The sequence below is a fragment of the Hyaloscypha bicolor genome (assembly GCF_002865645.1).
Source record: "Hyaloscypha bicolor E unplaced genomic scaffold K444scaffold_175, whole genome shotgun sequence".
Lineage (NCBI taxonomy): Eukaryota > Fungi > Ascomycota > Leotiomycetes > Helotiales > Hyaloscyphaceae > Hyaloscypha > Hyaloscypha bicolor.
Window position 1 is genome coordinate 410,492 of NW_020194677.1, and position 18,082 is coordinate 428,573.

General features: G+C 49.1%; 10 protein-coding genes across 10 annotated transcripts; 5 read left to right on the forward strand and 5 right to left on the reverse strand.

Moving 5' to 3' along the window:
* Positions 1-14: 14 nt before the first annotated feature.
* Positions 15-714, reverse strand: K444DRAFT_636290 (uncharacterized protein; the record flags this gene model as incomplete). The annotated part of the gene is made up of 3 exons (XM_024883976.1): positions 15-32; positions 77-574; positions 625-714. The coding sequence occupies 3 exons, from the start codon at positions 712-714 to the stop codon at positions 15-17; spliced, it is 606 nt and encodes a 201-aa protein (XP_024729337.1).
* Positions 715-1,296: 582 nt separating this feature from the next.
* K444DRAFT_636291 (uncharacterized protein) lies at positions 1,297-4,288 on the reverse strand (the record flags this gene model as incomplete). Its single annotated transcript, XM_024883977.1, has 10 exons — positions 1,297-1,635; positions 1,896-1,979; positions 2,028-2,336; positions 2,386-2,856; positions 3,042-3,174; positions 3,229-3,284; positions 3,346-3,672; positions 3,875-4,040; positions 4,115-4,233; positions 4,286-4,288. 10 exons carry the CDS (start codon positions 4,286-4,288, stop codon positions 1,297-1,299), a joined length of 2,007 nt encoding a protein of 668 aa, XP_024729338.1.
* A 686-nt stretch (positions 4,289-4,974) lies between these two features.
* On the forward strand, positions 4,975-6,840 carry K444DRAFT_636292 (TLDc domain-containing protein 2; the record flags this gene model as incomplete). The annotated part of the gene is made up of 2 exons (XM_024883978.1): positions 4,975-5,040; positions 5,086-6,840. 2 exons carry the CDS (start codon positions 4,975-4,977, stop codon positions 6,838-6,840), a joined length of 1,821 nt encoding a protein of 606 aa, XP_024729339.1.
* Positions 6,841-7,169: 329 nt separating this feature from the next.
* Positions 7,170-7,876, reverse strand: K444DRAFT_647313 (uncharacterized protein; the record flags this gene model as incomplete). Its single annotated transcript, XM_024885319.1, has 3 exons — positions 7,170-7,654; positions 7,708-7,778; positions 7,836-7,876. 3 exons carry the CDS (start codon positions 7,874-7,876, stop codon positions 7,170-7,172), a joined length of 597 nt encoding a protein of 198 aa, XP_024729340.1.
* Positions 7,877-8,064: 188 nt separating this feature from the next.
* On the forward strand, positions 8,065-10,144 carry K444DRAFT_573238 (threonine dehydratase-like protein). The gene is made up of 2 exons (XM_024877393.1): positions 8,065-8,362; positions 8,422-10,144. The coding sequence occupies exons 1-2, from the start codon at positions 8,168-8,170 to the stop codon at positions 9,943-9,945; spliced, it is 1,719 nt and encodes a 572-aa protein (XP_024729341.1). The 5' UTR covers positions 8,065-8,167; the 3' UTR covers positions 9,946-10,144.
* A 182-nt stretch (positions 10,145-10,326) lies between these two features.
* Positions 10,327-10,700, forward strand: K444DRAFT_601026 (uncharacterized protein; the record flags this gene model as incomplete). The annotated part of the gene is made up of 2 exons (XM_024878650.1): positions 10,327-10,545; positions 10,608-10,700. 2 exons carry the CDS (start codon positions 10,327-10,329, stop codon positions 10,698-10,700), a joined length of 312 nt encoding a protein of 103 aa, XP_024729342.1.
* Positions 10,701-10,976: 276 nt separating this feature from the next.
* Positions 10,977-11,401, reverse strand: K444DRAFT_543584 (uncharacterized protein; the record flags this gene model as incomplete). Its single annotated transcript, XM_024875974.1, has 3 exons — positions 10,977-11,051; positions 11,105-11,245; positions 11,306-11,401. 3 exons carry the CDS (start codon positions 11,399-11,401, stop codon positions 10,977-10,979), a joined length of 312 nt encoding a protein of 103 aa, XP_024729343.1.
* A 112-nt stretch (positions 11,402-11,513) lies between these two features.
* Positions 11,514-12,674, forward strand: K444DRAFT_620082 (acyl-CoA N-acyltransferase). The gene is made up of 4 exons (XM_024881637.1): positions 11,514-11,659; positions 11,750-12,070; positions 12,117-12,533; positions 12,608-12,674. Exons 1-3 carry the CDS (start codon positions 11,577-11,579, stop codon positions 12,340-12,342), a joined length of 630 nt encoding a protein of 209 aa, XP_024729344.1. The 5' UTR covers positions 11,514-11,576; the 3' UTR covers positions 12,343-12,533; positions 12,608-12,674.
* Positions 12,675-13,113: 439 nt separating this feature from the next.
* K444DRAFT_543603 (uncharacterized protein) lies at positions 13,114-13,751 on the forward strand (the record flags this gene model as incomplete). Its single annotated transcript, XM_024875975.1, has 4 exons — positions 13,114-13,261; positions 13,311-13,408; positions 13,458-13,492; positions 13,556-13,751. 4 exons carry the CDS (start codon positions 13,114-13,116, stop codon positions 13,749-13,751), a joined length of 477 nt encoding a protein of 158 aa, XP_024729345.1.
* A 1,690-nt stretch (positions 13,752-15,441) lies between these two features.
* On the reverse strand, positions 15,442-18,048 carry K444DRAFT_636297 (glycoside hydrolase family 78 protein; the record flags this gene model as incomplete). Its single annotated transcript, XM_024883979.1, has 1 exon — positions 15,442-18,048. One exon carries the CDS (start codon positions 18,046-18,048, stop codon positions 15,442-15,444), a length of 2,607 nt encoding a protein of 868 aa, XP_024729346.1.
* Between the last annotated feature and the right edge of the window lie 34 nt (positions 18,049-18,082).

The following is an 18,082-nucleotide window of genomic DNA, read 5'->3' on the forward strand; positions in this document are numbered from 1 at the left end:
CTGTATTACTATGCTCACATTTGCACTAACCTCTGTTAGCTGCGTTCGAGCTTGGGAAGGTTGAGAATCGACTTACGCATTGCCACTTCGAGCTGGGCACACTACCAATAGGAGTAAGCCCACGCTCAAACTTATCATGGATCTTCTTTTTCTTCTCTAAGAGATCTTTCCTTGCGGCCGGGCTGGACTTTCCATTGTGCAATATTCTGAATATTCCAACGTGGCGTATAAATTGATGAAACTCTCCAATGTCCATGACATCTTTGTCGTCGAAGTGGCCAATGAACAACTCGTTTTTCTTCAACCCCGTTGTGCTTGATGATCGATGAATGGAGATCTTGTCACTTAAACGCTTGACTTCAGTTATTTCGTCATCGAGATTTGAAGAAGCAGAATTCTTTAGGAATTCAGCCAGTTTCTTGTCGATATCGTTTACGAGATAATGATCCACATGGATGTAAAGCTCTGGGTTGACTGTCTTTCCTAAGAGGCTAAGATTTCGATTTTCCTTGACGGCGTAGGCTTTCAAAGGAGATGGAGTGATGTCATTCCTAGACGAGAGCACACCTTTGACCTGTTGCCAGTTAGCTGGCACCATTTTTCAGAAGAGAGAAAGCATCCTACGACTTCAGCCGCAAGTTCCTCTATTCCGCTGTTGTGCATTCCACCTTCATTCGTTGTCCCGTTCGTTGCAATTGGCTTAGATCTATCCATGACCAAAATTCAAGGATTCCGAGTCGATGTGAGTGGAGTCTTGAAAAGACCTGACAATAATGTTCCAATTCAGAATTGAGTCCAAAAGATATTGAAAAGATAATCCTTCCATCTCCACCAGCAGCCCAAGATCTCAATATATACCCCTCAGTGATTGCCAACCAGATCAATGGACTGATGATAGTGACTATCCCAAGCCATTTGAGTCTCTTTGTGGATGGCTGACTCCCATCGACTGACTTTAGAAGCATTACATCTCAAAGCCTTATGATGAGTTTGATGACTCCTCGCTGAGTTTAGATGACCCTGAGGAGTAGCAAAGTTGAAGTGGAATTCACAAGCACTTTCGTGCCGAGAGACTTGAAAGTGCTCGGAATTGAATGAGTCATGATGCCAAACAAACATTGGAGTACTGACGGCATTGGCTTATGTGGGTATGCGTGAGTGATTGCTTCTGACTTGCGATGTCGCGTATAAGATTGAAGTCTTGGAGTCTTGATTACCTACAAAGCGCAAGTCACGTGACAATGGCGTTCACATCGTAAAAGCAAAAACAACTTTTTGGTACCAAGCCCAGCAAGATCACACGTCTCCGCCATCCCTCCAGCCAGTCCGTCTGTTCCGTTCGTTCAAGTTAAGCAACTCAACACCATCCTCATCTTCGTCCCCAGAATCTTCATCTTCTCCTGCATGCCGTATGAGCCCTCTGTCCAACAACCGGGATAGCCTAGCCCACAACCAATTTTGCCTGTTCCGCAGCGACTGGACGAAAGTATTTATATACGAGGGATTAATAAGTAGTAGGATAGTGATGATGAAGAGGAGGGAAAAGAAGTAGAGGAAGTCCTTCATCTTCACGCCACTGGGAAGAATTGGCTGCATGCTGAAGAGTGTGGCTGCGAGTGTAGCGGGGAGAAAGAGCTAGAGGGAAGTCAGCTAGGTAGGTTGCATGCACGTTCACTTCTAGGTGTGGCTTGGATAAAAAGGTGTCACTGAAGTGATGGAGACGTTTTGACATGATCTCAATAACCCACTTGGGGATAGGATAGACAATTTTGACAGAATGTCGCCTTTGCACTGCTCTGTCCCAAGAAATAGACGAAGTGCTCTCATTCTCATTCCCGTCAAGAGTTCAGACCATCAAGGATGACTGCAAACAGAGATGTAAATGAAATGCTTACAATACTGATATTTGTAAGGGCTTGAATTGACTTGCTCTGTTGAGATGCAATACAAGTCTCCGCATACTGAGCGTGCATAACAAGCTAAGAGAGTCAGCACACTGCCATCTGAAGTTCGCAAGTTCATCCTACATTTGTGGTCATATCTTCAAACAGTTTTGTTTGGTCCTTGAGCGATCCCAGAAGGTCTCGTAAATGGTTGACGTCTTTATCAATCGAGGAAATATAAGTTCCCCACTGGCTATCCGCCAGTTCGCCAGATTGAGGATTGTAGAAATATTGCTTTTCGCCCTTATCGAACCTTTCCCACGCTATGATGATCTTTGCAAGGAGATTTGAAAACTTCCGTAAGGTTATGATAGTCCACCGAAATGCCTCTTTTGTCGTGATCTTCAAGTCGCCAGTCTTCGTTTTCGTACGGCTTGGTGGGAATGAGTGGATCTGTTCCCATGTGAGTCTCAGAATTTCTTCGTCGCAGGTTTCCACGAACATAAGGGTCGATCTGAAACATCAAGAGCGATACTGAGTTTTCCCATTCCTCCCTGACTTGCTCCATTCGAGCTGAAAGAGCTCGCAAAAAATATTTTCGAGGGTCCCATACTGGTCGGTCTGCCGCATGCTTTGCGCATGAGTGAGGATCCATTCTGTTGACAGCGTCGGTGGAATAATGCTCCACTTTCTCAGTGTGTATGTTTCCTTTGAAATATACGTCGACGAAGCAGTAAGCTGTCCATACCCAGTCATCGATTCCGCTGACCATTAAAGATATTTGGGATTCGTAAATGTATTCGGGTATGTCATCAGATGATGGTGAGGCATGACCTTGAATTGGGAGATACATGACCTCCTCAGAACGTCTGACTTTCCGAGGGTCTTGGATCATGAATTCCATCGGTCGCCAAGCGTAATATGGTAAGTGGAACTCCAGCGCAAAGGCCGCAGCGCCATCAGGGGATGGAGCCTACACGATTTCAGCGCTTATGAATGAACTAGTATCGTCACATTTGCAATATAACAGAGAGATTAACGAAAGCGTGCTTGTATGAGGCAAGTACAGGAAGGAAAGAACTAGACCAAAATGAGTGTGTCAAAAACAATTTAAAATTTATTTTTAAAAAAAGAAGGAACTGCACAAAGCTCTCATACCCAAATATCGACTCCCACGAAGGGATGGAAGGATAGGCATTTGCTGAGAAACTCCCTGAGAAACGCTGCTTGTGAAGTCGAGGCAGTCGCTGCTAAGGCAAGAGCGCAGTACGGATCTATATCGGTGATGTAGCTAGCGAATCAGTAAATGGAGGACAAGCGGTTCAACATGAAAAAACAGGTTTACATTAATCGTCGCTCTGCGGGTATAATAGTGGGTGTGTCTGAAGTCTCAGGTAATCGCTACGAAATGTTAGCAATTTCGGTCTTTCACGACTTTTTCCTGCAATATTTGACAACATACGTCTTGGGAAAGTTCTATAAAAAGCTCCTGGGCGTTCAACGGACCTCGAAACAGCCTGCAATTACCAACTTGCTGTAATCGTGTGACACTTGCATTATTGCGGTCATCTAAGAGCACCTTTGGCTTCGATAGTGATTGCTGTGGAGTGCCTCTGAGAATCTCGATATCCGCAGCCTGGAGAAATCTGCCAATTTGAAGTTTTCGGTACAAGTACCGATCGACGTCGTGTTGATATTTGTTGTTAACGAAGAGTTCCTCGATATCGCCATTCGAGACTGGAACGGAAGTTGGTACAGGAACAGAACTATTTGGCGGATAGATGACCCTCTGGACCCTGTGTTTGTTTTCTGCTGGATACGATTTTGTTTGTCGCTGCGAGAAGGTTGGCTGCCATATGAATGCGTATCGTCTTGACTGACTGCTGTGAAGCCTAGAGCTATCCATGATGGTAATACTCCGAGTTGAGGCCCTAGCCCCGTGTTTTTGCTTCAGCTCTGGGGTAAATGAATGGAACCGCTTCTAAACGCACCCTTTTGCGTCGTTCCCGGCAAGCCAGGAGTCTATTTGCGTGTGACAATCCGAGATTTGAGAATTTGCGCACTCTCCATGGGGCAATATTCACATCGAACATGAGCACATCCTGGACACTCCACGTTGATGGTGGTCGAAAGACCCGCGTGCACAGCGCAATTACACTTGGTTCAATTAGCAGCGAAAACAAAAGCATAAAGGAAATCATACACAAGCCCAGAACCACTCCCAGACGTACTCTTCCTTCTTTTTGTGACTATGCCCTGCGTGACGAGAGCTGGAGTCGTGTTGAGGCTGTGATGCGTTAGGATGAGGTTCAGATGAGGAGGGCGGTACTCTGAGCCGGGCGTTGACCGCCTGAATATGCAATCCCAATGCATCACCCAGACGGGGCAAAGGGCAGACTTACCATTCTGAACGTGTCCCAACAGGATTGGCTACTCAAATAGAGAGTTCGACAAGACCTTTTGAGACGATAGGGATCCAAGGTTTCAGTGAGAGGCTGTCTGAAGAATATGGACTTCGATCCTTCTGAGATATCTTAAGGACATTTATAAGCATCTGACAAGAGAAAGCTTCTGGAATGGGTGACCAAGAGTCGCTGTTTCAAGTCAACGGAAATGTTCGGCTCACCGAGTCGATCAGGCCAAGGCCACGTGCATGCGATTGACACAGCCCTGAAACCTTCAGTTGGACGATGCAGCTCTTGGGATAATCGCGCGGTATATACTGCCTTGGGCTTTATCTAGATCCTTCTCGGAGCTGGCTTGATGCCCGACGTGACAGCCGAGGGAAAATTGGAGGATGGGGAAAGAACACGTTGAAGCAAACACGAAGGTAAGAAAGATAGGACACACAAGAGACTCAAAGACTCTTAAGCCGACGACACACTCTGCTACCTAGCAGCTTCAGCTTGAGAGTGTTGGGACATGGCTGCATGCTGGGAGAAGGAGGGAAGCGCAGCCTTGTGAAAGGAAGGCCACTTGGCGGAGTTCGTCAATTTAGCGGGGCAAAGCCGACCTCCCTGCCTTGCTGGCAATCAACATTTCTCAAGCTGGTCTTGGGACATTCATTCTATGCCAGTATTCACCTCCCATCATGGGACAAGGCCAGTCCAATGAAGAGGGGCCGCATCTCACGACGGCGCAGGTCAGCCATGAGCTTGTACGTTACCGGTCTCTTCCCAAGCCACGCCGCTGATTTCCATAGGCACTGAGATTCGCAAAACGATGCTTCACTCCCCTCGAACTCTACTCCTTTCAAGATGTATTTAAGAGCCTGGCGGATCACCAGGACTCGATTGCATACCTCAAAGAAGACACGACAGCACGATTCCTCGAGATTCCGGACATTCTTGGAGCATCCTCGATTATCTTCCAGATGATCTCATATCTCGGCGCATTTCCATTTGGTCAAGATGCGCCGGTCGTATTAGGATTCGAACAGATGGTAATGGTGGTTGTAATAATGACGCAGAGGTATCAACGGGTGCTGAAGAAGGGGAACCGGGACCGAACGAAACTGCTCTTCCGGAGTCTGGCAGTCTACGACCGAGGAGAGTCCCATAATGATGAGGGCAATCCTGAAACGAACGAGGACACACATAAGGGCGAGGGATCAGGTGTTGCAAGAAGTCATGTCGCAGGCTTCACTGTGGATGTTGCGGCGAACGACGAAGAAGTGGAAGATGACGATGATCTGGCTCTGGCTGCGCTGGAGTCATTAGACGCCATCGAAGTCTTCCGACACGGCGACGCACCGATCACACAAGCTTCGATACCCTCGGACAACCTCAAGAAGCTCATAATGCTTCTCCTCTTAATAGCACCCCTCGGAACGCAAGAAAGTCTTGCTCGACACGCCGAAAGGCTATCAGGAGACCAGCTTGAAAGTCTCCGAAGAACTGCGGACAATATCCTAGGCGCATTTGTGAATGTTGAAAAGTCTCCAGGAGTCAAAATTCATCAATTTAATACTGTGATACCCATTTCGTTACCATTCATGTTCAATGGCTTCAATGCTCTGTTTGAGCACTTCCTTTTCTCCAAAAATATCGACTTCACAAAACGAAGGGATTCAACTCCTTTGCCGCCTCCTAACCCAACGATAGATCAGCCACTACTACCACAAATAGGAGAGATCCTGGATCTGAATGTTCTGTCACAATTGTCATTTTTCATGCCCGGCGACACACTCTTCAGGCGGCTCCGTCTACTCTACTCTGGAGGAGATGCCGGATTTTCAATGGGAAGCTTCGAAACCAAAGTTTTCAACTGGCGAGCTCCCACTATTTTCTTGGTCTCAGGAAACCGCATCTCAGAACCTCCCACAGGCGGCCAAGAACGAGCATTCTCAGACACACTCCCATCAAAGCGCTTCCCAGACAGCAGCAAATCCAGCCATGTCGTCTTCGGCGCCTACCTCTCCCAGCCTTGGCGTCAGACCCACAAAGAGTGTATCGGTGACACAGATACACTTCTCTTCCAACTTGAGCCAGTCCATGAAGTCTTCCACGCTTCCACCATAAACAAAGACTATATCTCTTTCACGAAATCCTCAACTTCTCACGCTGGCATCGCATTTGGCTCTCCAAATCCGAAATCTAAACCTACAGCCGGCCTTCCACCTCACGTATCTCTTGGCGCTGTCTCTTTAATGCTCGACTCCTCATTCGAGTTCGGAGTCTTCACTCACAATTATACGAGTGGTGGAGGAGCATTTCATAACAGCCAGAGCAGGAAAAGTGATTGGCAAGACAGGTTCGAGATTGAAAGCCTGGAGGTTTGGGGTTGCGGTGGGGACAAGGAGCAAGAAGAGCAGAGACAGAGGTGGGAGTGGGAAGAGAGGGAGGCAGAGGCGAGGAGGAAGGTGAATTTGGGGACGGGGGATATCGAGGCTGATAGAGCGCTGCTTGAGATGGCGGGGTTAATTGGTGGGAATAGAAGTGGTGGGTCGATGAACTAGGATAGATTTCTGATGGGATTGGGGAGTTGGATAGACTTGGATAAAGCTGTATATATAATATTGGGCCTAGGTTGAACCAGTTAGCCCATACACGACTCAGATCGACAATTTTCTCTTCCGCGAGAAGACTGGGTAGCGAAGTGTGCTCCCATTCCTCGGACTTGAAGAAGTCCCTGATTTTCACAATCCTTCGAAACCTCAATATTACTAGAATGATAAACATTGAATGGCGTTTTCTACATTGCAAGCCACCAGTAGTACTGTACACTCCGATACACCCAAGCTCCCAACCAATAACTCCCAACCCCAGATCAGCTGTACAGTTATCCTTATTTCTTCCCGCCCCAGACCATTTCTTGTACACTCTCAAGAACTCCTTTCTTCTTCGCTTCTGTCTCAACCTCCACCACAGACCCCGCCCCTTTCTCCACAAGCTGGTCCGGCACCTTCCCCTTCCCCTCCTCCATCTTCTTCGCCCCCTTCTCCGCATCCTCGTTCCTCACAACATCCACACTAACCCCCCTCCTCCTCGCCTCCCTCATCCTTCTAATATCCTTCTCCTCTTCATCCCTAGCCTCCAACTCCCTGATCCACGCCTCATTCTTCTCCCTCGCCTTCCGCTCCTCAACAACCTTATCAAACTCCTTCCGCTTCTGCCGATCCGACTGCCAGTACACGCTGCCTGCAATCATAGCAACGAGTGTGAAGCCCTGCGCATAGATACGGGCGCGGAACATGCGGTTCGTGCGGTTGTGGTCGCCGGCGCGGATGGAGCGTGAGGCGCCGAAGAGGGCCATGCAGGTCAGGACGCATCCTGAGATCTTCTTAGCAAAGTAAATTATCTGCGGGAGGGGCAGGCATTCATACCTAAGGGTATCAAAGGCTCCTCTTTCAACCGCCGCGAGAATTTCTGCCAGCGGTTTTCCTCGTAGAACTCACTGTTCCCCAAATCAGTTCATGTCCAATTACTTGCTAAGAAGGAGAGGGAAACGTACTTATCACCGTCAAAAGACGAGGGTAGTGGTGTATTTGACATCTTGATCACATGCAATCAATGAACTGATGTTTGTGTTAGGATACGCGGAAGAGTGAGGGGAGAGTGGTGAGGTAATAATGGTTGAACTTTAATCCGGAGATGAAAGCTCGGAACAACTCCCCTGTCAACAGGCTTCAGTGATGCTCCGAAACCGCGTCCGTCAACAAAGAAATTGACGACCCCACTAAGATTTTCCGTTTTCAGCTGCGACTCGCTCCTGTGTGCCTCAACACCTCCCCACACCAGCACCTCTTCTCCAATTGAACTCGGGACACACACGGAAAAGGCAAAATGGAGAACGGAGTAGTGGTCAATGGCAATGGCAATGGAAGGGCAGCAGAGAATGGCAGACCCAGTACACCGAGCCGAAATACCTTGAGCCTGACGGAATATTCGACGAACCCTTCACCGCCGAGCGAGAGCCCAAGGAACAAGATCAGGGGCGTGGTGCCGGATGAGTTTATACTACCTAATGGCTATCCTGACGTCTGTCCTCTCCCTCCCTCCAATTCATCAAATCAACTCTGACAATTGAGATTGAATAGTATCTGCGCCTAATCCTGACATCGCGAGTCTACGAAGTCGTCGAAGAAACACCCCTCACGCCCGCCACCAACCTGAGTAATCGACTAGAATGCAAGGTCCTACTAAAGAGAGAGGATCTCCAACCGGTTTTTAGCTTCAAGTTGCGGGGCGCGTATAACAAGATGGCACACTTGGATCCGAAGGTTAGCTGGAAAGGCGTTGTTGCTTGTTCTGCTGGCAACCACGCGCAAGGCGTTGCGTATTCGGCACGCAAGCTCAAGATTCCGGCTACGATTGTTATGCCTGAAGGAACGCCTTCTATCAAACATCTCAATGTCTCTCGGCTTGGAGGGTCTGTCGTCTTGAATGGTGCGGATTTCGATGCTGCGAAGGAAGAATGTAGTCGTTTAGAGAAGCTCCATGGGCTGACGAATATCCCGCCTTTCGATGATCCGTATGTTATTGCAGGACAGGGGACAATTGGTATGGAGCTACTGCGACAAACGAATATCCAGAAACTGGAAGCTATTTTCTGTTGTGTAGGGGGAGGGGGCCTGATTGCCGGAATAGGAGTGTACGTCAAGCGCATAGCACCACACGTCAAGATCATCGGCGTAGAAACATACGACGCAAACGCTATGGTACAATCCCTAGCCAAGGGGCAAAGAGTAGTCTTGAACGATGTTGGACTCTTCGCGGATGGAGCAGCAGTCAAGACCGTGGGCGAAGAGACCTTCAGGTTATGTCAAGAGGTGGTCGATGAAGTGATCCAAGTCACCACCGATGAAACCTGCGCAGCAATCAAAGATGTCTTCGAAGACACCCGCTCCATCGTTGAGCCAGCAGGAGCCCTTGCCGTCGCCGGCCTCAAAAAATACGTCGCTTCCCACCCCTCATCCAACACTTCCCGAAACCTCGTCGCAATCGCCTCCGGCGCGAACATGAACTTCGACCGTCTACGATTCGTTGCCGAACGAGCAGCCTTAGGAGAAAAGAAAGAGGCTCTCATAAGTGTCAGCATCCCCGAACGGCCAGGATCATTTGCCGAGTTGATCAGAGCAATAATGCCACACATGTGCACCGAGTTCTCCTATCGCTACGCAACAGACGCCATCGCCAACGTCCTCATCGGCATCTCGCTCACCTCCCCCGCCTCCCAACGTGACGACGAGCTCTCCTCCCTCCTAACACGCATCTCCAGCGCGGGAATGACAGCCACCGACCTCTCGGGGTCTGAGCTCGCAAAATCACACATCCGGTACCTCGTGGGAGGCCGCTCTGGCGTTCCGCACGAGAGATTATACATGTTCAATTTCCCCGAGCGGCCTGGAGCACTGGAGAAGTTCTTAACGACGCTGCGGCCGAGGTATAATATCAGTCTTTTCCAGTATAGGAATGCGGGCAGTGATATTGGGAAGGTGTTGACGGGGATCGTGTGCCCGGATACTGAGTTAACAGAGCTAGAGAGCTTTTTGAGGCGGATTGGGTATCCGTGGGAAGATTGTACTGAGAGTGAGGTTTTTAGGACGTTTTTGAGGAGTTAAATCCTCTTGAATCTGTTCGAGAAGTTTCATTGGGGGTTTCATTTGAAGAGTCGGCGCATTTAGCGGGTGTTGGGAGTTCTTTCCTTGGATCTGGGGATAGATAAAAGAAAGGGAAAATGACCATAGATAGATGATATTCTCTGAAAAGTCATACCTAGCTTCCACATTCCGAGAAAGCTCTTGTTATCTCACAATTCACTCCTCCTCTCTTCAAAACTCCTTCGTTGAAAGTCAGTGCCTAAGGTCTCAGGCATGAAGATTCGAAGCTTCCAAAAATTCGCTGTCAACCCATATCTTCAACAAAGCTCCAGTCCCACAACAATTCTCCGTGCGTCCGCTAAACTCCCACCCTCAATTACCAATTGAGAAAGAGTCTGCGAAATGCTACCAAGCGCGACCATCCTGCGCACAGCGCGCGTGTTGTTCCCCTCCTTCTCGTCACCCCTTCGACGTGCTGCCACACCCCGAACATTCACAAACCTCACGTCACAAACATTACGAAGACCTCAATTGATACCGTCATCTACAAATGGAATACAGGAGCAAGTGCGGGGGATGAAGGTTAGGAGTTCGGTGAAGAAGTTGTGTGAGGGTTGTAAGGTACGTTTTCTCCTGGGGATGGGGAGGGATGGAATTGGGGGATAAAGGCTGATTGAATGCAGAGCGTGAGGAGAAAAGGTGGCAAGAGTGGGAAGGGACATGTTTATATTATTTGCTCGTTGAACCCTAAGCATAAGCAGCGGCAGGGAAAATAGGTGTGGGATTTGGAAGGGGAAGATGGGATGATGGGATGAGCTGTACAATAATACCATACGATATTGCATTGGCTGGCGTTTGGGACTTTGGGGAGAGATGGATGTCACGGATAGAGAAGAAAATACAATGGATATGTCAAGGATGGGAGAGGGTTCGGTCGAGGACAACGGCAGCTGTCATGGTGCTGAGGTATTGACCTGAAGGAGAGGTTGAACTGCTCAATATCCCGCTCCATACCCAAAGTCTTCCTCTTGGTCTGCTGGCTCGTGCCATGATCATAACCCATCAATATATCTCTCCATGTTCTCCCACTGTGTCTTGCCCGTCGAAATCAAATACCGGATTTGGGTCTGCCATAAAGCCTGAATTAGCCTCTAAATCCCAATCCAAGGGAAGAACATACAATATCTTTGACTTCTTTGTTCCTCTTGAATTCGTCCCTTGCAAAATGGAGCGTCTCTTCACGAGAATTGGGATCCGATATCCTTCGACAACCGCGGATGATTGTGCGCCATAGGGACAAGGCTCTGCCCCTTTGGAGGAACTGTAACTACTGTTAGCAAGGGTCCTGGGTAGATCTCAGAGCTTGAGTGCGAAGACGGACATGGTCGAGGGAAATAGTTCTATCCAATCGCCTTGGGCGTTTCTTAGCCTGCGAGGCAAAAGTCCGAGTAATGCATGATCGAGGCAGGAAGAGCATCGAGCATTGCATCTGCGGGACTCTCAAGTTTGGTGAGTGTTGAGAATGGAAGATTCGAAGTGATGATGAAATTGATAGCAGCGGAGAGGAGCGGAGCGGAGGCTATTCTTGGCGAACATCCTAAATCACGCGTCGACGCGTTTTCCTCGATTCTCATCTTCAACCTTTTCGAGAAATGCCTTCCAAGAAGGTTAATCCCATTGAGGTCGCGAATTTGAAATCAATAGGGGACTTCATCACCGAGTATCTTCCTCCTGGGTGAGTCCCCCTCTCCGACGGTTTGCAGCTTCGGAGACGTCTCATAGCTCCGCCCCAGGATTGAGCAGCTGAAATCCTGACATCAAATAGTGAACAGTGGAAGACATGGATTCATCCCAGGACCAAAGACGAATATGAAGTCTCACTCCAAACGGCCAAGGCACTCTCAGAACCAGATTTCGAAGCTTGCTTCTATCTTATCGAGTTCACCAGCTCAACCGACTACAAAAACTCCAAAGATGGCTGGAAGCCGCGGTCCAAACGGAAGGAGATGAAACTCTTGGATCTCAAATACCTCCTTGTCAAACGGGATAGCAAAGTCGAGGGCTTTGTGTCACTAATGCCGACATACGAGGATGGGTGCCCAGTCATGTACTGCTACGAAATACACCTCTCTCCAGCTCTGCAAGGGTAAGGCAGCCGTATCGCTTGATCCGCTTAACGCTGACGAGTCAAGAACTGGATTAGGCACGGCTCTCATGAATCTTGTGGGCGAGATTGCAGCGCGGATCCCCGGTACCGAGAAAGTAATGCTCACTTGCTTTACCCGCAATGTTCGTGGAGTGAAGTTCTATGAGAAGCTGGGCTATGCAAAAGACGAGTTCTCACCACCACCAAAAGTGCTGCGCAATGGCACCAAGGTCGAGGCTGAGTACGTTATCTTGAGCAAAGACAGGAGATAATACAGAATCCCGTCTGACTCCTTCCGGTGCCTCGAGATCGTAACACCTCAAAATTCTGACCTATGGAAGTCTCACAACCACGGCTGGTGGCATGCATGGGGTCGGCATTGTAGTACATGGGTGCAACCGTCCTTATCCTCTCGCAACACAGGTCACAATCGTGGATTCACCGCATAGCCAGTAAAAAGCAAGTATGTGTTTCAAGGCGGGCGAACGCTCCAAGCGAACCGCTAGAAGAGGAATGAGGCTGACGCCACATTCTCAGCTTTGGGGAGATTTCAATGCTGCATCCTTGAGCAAGGCTGAAATGGGCGCACATTCCTGACCTCTCCCCCGTGTTTGTGAGAGACATTTTGACGGTTTTGTGGAGTGCTTGGCCCCTTCATCTCCATCGACTGGTGCAAGGTGCCGTTGGCCAGGAGAGAGCTGCGATGCATCGGTCAAATATTTGGATTGCCGTAGACTCGCAGCAAATAAACGTGGACCGTTGTTTCCCCTTCCCGCTTAGTGCTTCTATTCCCGTCACGCGTGGAGATGAGAGGTCGTTTTATTTTTGATTGCCATTGGTCACTACCGGACGATCATTGTGGTTCGAGCTCTCGAACCTTATTCAGTGTGCCTGCTGATCGATATAAGGCTTTAGGCCCCCGTGATTTTTTTCTCCTTGCATTCCTCTCTTTCAGCCGTTCAAAATCCCTTCATCTCCAGATATTTACTTCGCAGACGTTCCCTACATTCCGAACTTAGACTACAAGACTTTTAATCTTCATCATGAGCGAAACCAAGGCACCAGAGACTGTTGTCTCCCAACAACCAGCTGGACAAGCCCAGCCAACTTTGTCGAAGCTCCAGGCTCAGACTGGAACTGAGGAGTGGCACGATGATATCTTCAACTGCTTTGAGGGGCCAGACAACCTCTGTGAGTTCAGTCAATAGCAAGATTTTTATATCCGCTAACAAATGTGCAGGCCTCAAGGCAACCTTCTGCTCTTGCTTCGTCTACGGCAAACTGGCGCACCGCATGCGAGACCCAACATTGACCGACTACAACCGATTCAACGTTGACGTACGTCCCGTGTTCTTCCCGATATTAGGCAGTACTAACACACTCCCAGTGCTTGATCTTCCCCTTCTGCGGTATTGGATATGTGTAAGTTCATCACCGACTTTCCCTCTAATTTCCCTGCCTGCAGAGACTAATTCCACCTCCCAGCCTCCAATTCCTCAAGCGTCTCGAAGCCCGTGAGACCTACAACATCAAGGGCGATCTCGTCACCGATGTCCTGTTCTCCGCCTGCTGCGCCTGCTGCTCCCTGATCCAGGTTGAGAAGGAAGTCATTGCCCGCCAATCCGGCTCCTCCTCTGCTGGCTACGTTGCGCCTTCTTCCATGGTCGCTGCTCCTCAGTAAGAAAAGTCGAGTTATTTGACTTGGGGAAAATGATACCCGCTGGATGGTGATGGGAGGATGGGAAGAGGCATTGATACCTGGTTTGCTGCGATTTTGTTGCGGATGCGGATGATACCTCGGGGACTTACCTTTATAATTTGCTTGGTAGCTTGAATTGAGAGATTTCTCATTCATTTTGCTCTCCCCTGCTTCCACCTCGCGAAATTTGAGACCACTTTTGCATAGTCCTTCGACATGTGAGTTGTCCTCAGTTCCTCGGTACACAATATTCCCTCAAGCCCATCAGCCGATTTCGAAACAGTGTATTTGCTGCGCCCATCGAAAAACAATTTCATATCCGACACCTTGCTTTCTAGTGCCCAGGAGGCGTTCAGCCCTCCACGGCTGAGCGAGCTACCCCGGCATGCACCTCCGCTTTACCCCTGCCGCGCAAGTGCGGAATTCCGTTCCTTCCGGAGTTCGAACCCTGAAGACTAAAATTGTTTTCTGAAGTCAAAATTGAAAATTTGGCTAGATAAGATTTGCTGACGTCGATCTCGGGCTATTTTCGTCCCAACTTGAAGCTGTTGCATACCTGCAGCTACAGTGGTTGTACCTCTCGGGTCATTTTCCGCTCCGCTCCAGCAATTCAGGGGACGAGAAGCTTAGGTTTGGGAGTCGGGCTTTCCAGGCTCTCAACACAACCGTTGTCCTCTCTCAAACAGGTCTGGGGACACTCACAGCCAACTCAGTTTCCCAGTATCAATGCTTATCTTCCAGAGCTGTAACTTAAATGGCAACAGATCCAATAATGTATGTCACAGATTCCAAGTAGCGCGGGAGTAATCAACTCTCTAAACGGAGACTGAGGTGAGCTACTCGACGATATTAGACGCTCTTACACCAAACGTTTATTGTATTCAAATACATGCATTAAATGCAAACCCGATGCCAGCATTTAAGTCTTCTCTGGACTGGTCTCGCATATGAACGGAGAGACGTTGTTGGAGGTCATCGTTGAGCGGACTAAACGCAATTGATTGATACGAAGACGGACAAATAAATATGCAATGCGGGATTGATATTCCAACTTCCAGCTTCCAACCTCCTTTCATCAAACAGAATCCATCAAAAAGACTTCATTCTCGATGACGTCTCCCATCACTGCTTGCCCCTCAAAAAGTACCGACCTTCCCCTTTCAGCTCACCCACCCCTCTCCCAAAAATAGCAACATGTCCACACCCCCACAAAAGACCTAAAACCTAATCATAACCCGCGAATTAAGCACCTACCAACGTTTTAGCACCCAATCCTAGCTTCTAGACGGAGACTAGGAGGTGCTAATACGCGGCTTCATTGGTGGGAGTGTCTCGAAATAAATGAATTTCGATCGCGAAATGCAACAAACATTTTCCGGGCCCGATCCGAGAGCGATGTGTCAGGCGGTGAGAATGAGGGGTCGGAGGGGAGGTTAGAAGCACTTACAAATCAAGATCGTAGGGAGGTACCTCGGATCGTGTTGGTCATGATCTCATTTTCGATTGCGGGTGAACGAGTGAACAAGTGAACGAGAGGATGTGGTTGGAAAGTATAGTACTTGATTTCACGATAACTTTTGCCCCTTTACTTTCGTGTCTGTGTTTCGGATGAGTGCGAGGATGGAAGAGCGACCAATGTCTCTGCTTTCCACTCTCTTCCATGTAAGTTAAATCAAATCGCTTTTGGTGGCCACGGATCCAGGGTATACTCAACAGCATACTCGTGGGTCCCCGATCCAACGACAATCACTTCTTCGTGACCAGGCAACTTCACCTGCCCTGTGCTATTCGGCGGAACAGTTGCCTTCATCTTAAACACCTTCCCTTCAAGCGTCCACTCACACCTCACCTCCCCATACGGGCCGTCAAACTTCACTTTTGCCCAAGTAATCGTCCCACCAGGCACTGGTTCAAAACGCACAACTTTCAATCCCGGCTCAGCCGGTGAGATTCCTCCCACCGTTGCGTGCAGCCATGCACCGACGGATCCAAGAGCATAATGATTAAATGAGGTCATGGATCCTGGGTTGATGGAACCGTCGGGTAACATGCTGTCCCAGCGCTCCCACATCGTGGTTGCGCCCATGGTTATTGGGTACATCCAGGAGGGACAGGATTTCTCGAGGAGCATGCGGTATGCTAGTTGTGTCTTGCCTGCGGCTGTGAGAACAGGGAGTATGAGCGGTGTGCCGACGAAACCGGTTGAGATTTTGAATTTAGAGGAGTGGACGACATGCTCTAGTCGCTTGATTGCAGAGGGGACTTGGTCAGGTAGGAGCAAGTTGAATGACAAAGCAAGAGAGAGGGCTGTCATAGAGTCGAAGTGCAGATGGCCCTTGGAAGCTACATACTCTTCATTGAAGAGTTGCTTAATTCGCTCTGCTTCAGCAGTCCACTGTTTGGCGTCGCCTGGCAAATTCAAAAATCCTGCGACCTTCGAGATGAGATGCGTAATATGTGCCAGATATGCATTGGCGACGAGCTGAGGATCTGTTTTCCCCAAGGCGGGGGCTTCTGGCGGAGCATCCGGGTCAAGCCAGTCACCATATTGAAAGACAGGCTTCCACAGGCCGTTGGGTTGACGATCCAGCCCTTTCTCGAGCCACTGCTTCATACTTTCGTATTGATCGAGGAGGATGTTGCGATCGCCGAATGCTTGGTATAAATCCCACGGAACGATTATGGCTGCGTCTGACCAGGCTGCCCTTGGCAAGGCGAGTTCCACAGGCTTGATACAAGGTACAACTAAGGGAACTACGCCATTGAAGTCTTCGATTTGTTCGACTGCCAAATCCTTCAGCCATCCGGATAACATTCCAGAGGTATTGTACAGAAAGCTCGCGGTTGGCGAGAAGACTTGAATATCGCCTGTCCAGCCTAATCGTTCATCTCGTTGAGGGCAATCAGTTGGGATACTGACGAAATTTCCCCTCATACCCCAACGGATGTTTTCATGCAGCTTGTTCACCATGGGTTCCGAACATTCAAACCAGCCTGTTTGTTTCATGTCGGTATGAATGACAACAGCTTCGATGTCACTGAGAAGTGGCTCGCCACCATGTGATGGCCAGTTCTCCACTTGAACGTATCTGAATCCATGGAATGTAAATTTGGGTTCCCAAACAATAGACTTCGCGCCCAGTTTCAGAGAATCCGTTGCCTTGCAACTGCGAAGTGGACGAGTGGCGACTTCTCCATCTTCTAGAACCTCCGTGTGGGTGAAGACAATTTTCTGCCCCTTTGGTCCGGAAGTTCGGGCACGTACACGTCCAACCAGATTCTGACCGAAGTCTAGGATCACTTTTCCCGTTGGGCTTCTGATAACCTTCTGAGCTTTCACAATCTCGGTCTCCCTGACAGGAGGTCCTTCTGGAACTTGCAGCTTTGCTGTTGGAAAGTCAATCTTCTCAACAGATGACCATTTCTCATCGTTAACAGAAGCCGTAGACCATCCGGGAATCTCCAAAGCTGCATCATACTCTTCTCCATCGTATATTTCCGACGATGTAGTGGGGCCTCCTGATGTTCTCCAAGTTTCGTCAGAACCAATAGTGACCTTTTTCCAACTGCTGAGGGAAACCTCGAGCTGAGCCAACACGGCAAGTCGATCCGCATAGATATAGCGATCATCGCGATTCCAACCTAGTCGCCCACAATGCCACCCTTCACCAACTTCAACCCCAATCACATTCGTGCCCTTTCTGAGCAGGTGACCAACATCATATGTCTGGTAGCTGAGATGATGTTTATAGCTCGTCCACCCTGGGGCCATGACGTGGTCTCCAACTCTGACACCATTGATGTAAGCCTCATAAAGCCCATGGCATGTGATGTACAGGCGTGCTTTGTCAACGTCCTCGGCGAATTCGAATGACTTCCTAAAATATGTTGGCCGCAGATTTCCGCGAACCGTAACAATTTGTTCTGCTGCTACCATCTGGGCTGTCCAATCACCACGTGTCAATAAGCCAGTTTCAACTGATGCGATATCAGACCATTCCGTGGTTTCAGACTTCGATCCTGTTGCTCGAACGCGAATTTGGGCCAGTTCGCCAGACCCCAGCGGGCGTGATGGCCAAGGGACGAGGACAGAGTCGGGAGAATCGACCTGGTAGGTAGCCCAGACGTTGCCATCTCGCAGGATACCAATCTCATACGAAGTCTGAATCCAGTTTGGGGCGTCGCCCACCACTTTCCATGATATCCTAGGGGTGCTTTCGCCGATCCCGAGGTTCTCCTCCTTCTGGTGATGCTCGAGGGTCACCGACTCAACCTTCATCGTGACGAACAACGAAGGTTCGCAAGACGGGAGT

Excerpts from the sequence above, each read along its gene's own strand:
- K444DRAFT_573238 (XM_024877393.1), top strand. The coding sequence starts at position 8,168 with ATGGAGAACGGAGTAGTGGTCAATGGCAATGGCAATGGAAGGGCAGCA. Across the intron at positions 8,363-8,421 it reads TACCTAATGGCTATCCTGAC|TATCTGCGCCTAATCCTGAC; the intron begins GTCTGTCCTCTC and ends GAGATTGAATAG.
- K444DRAFT_620082 (XM_024881637.1), top strand. The coding sequence starts at position 11,577 with ATGCCTTCCAAGAAGGTTAATCCCATTGAGGTCGCGAATTTGAAATCA. Across the intron at positions 11,660-11,749 it reads ACCGAGTATCTTCCTCCTGG|TGAACAGTGGAAGACATGGA; the intron begins GTGAGTCCCCCT and ends GACATCAAATAG. Across the intron at positions 12,071-12,116 it reads CTCTCTCCAGCTCTGCAAGG|AACTGGATTAGGCACGGCTC; the intron begins GTAAGGCAGCCG and ends TGACGAGTCAAG.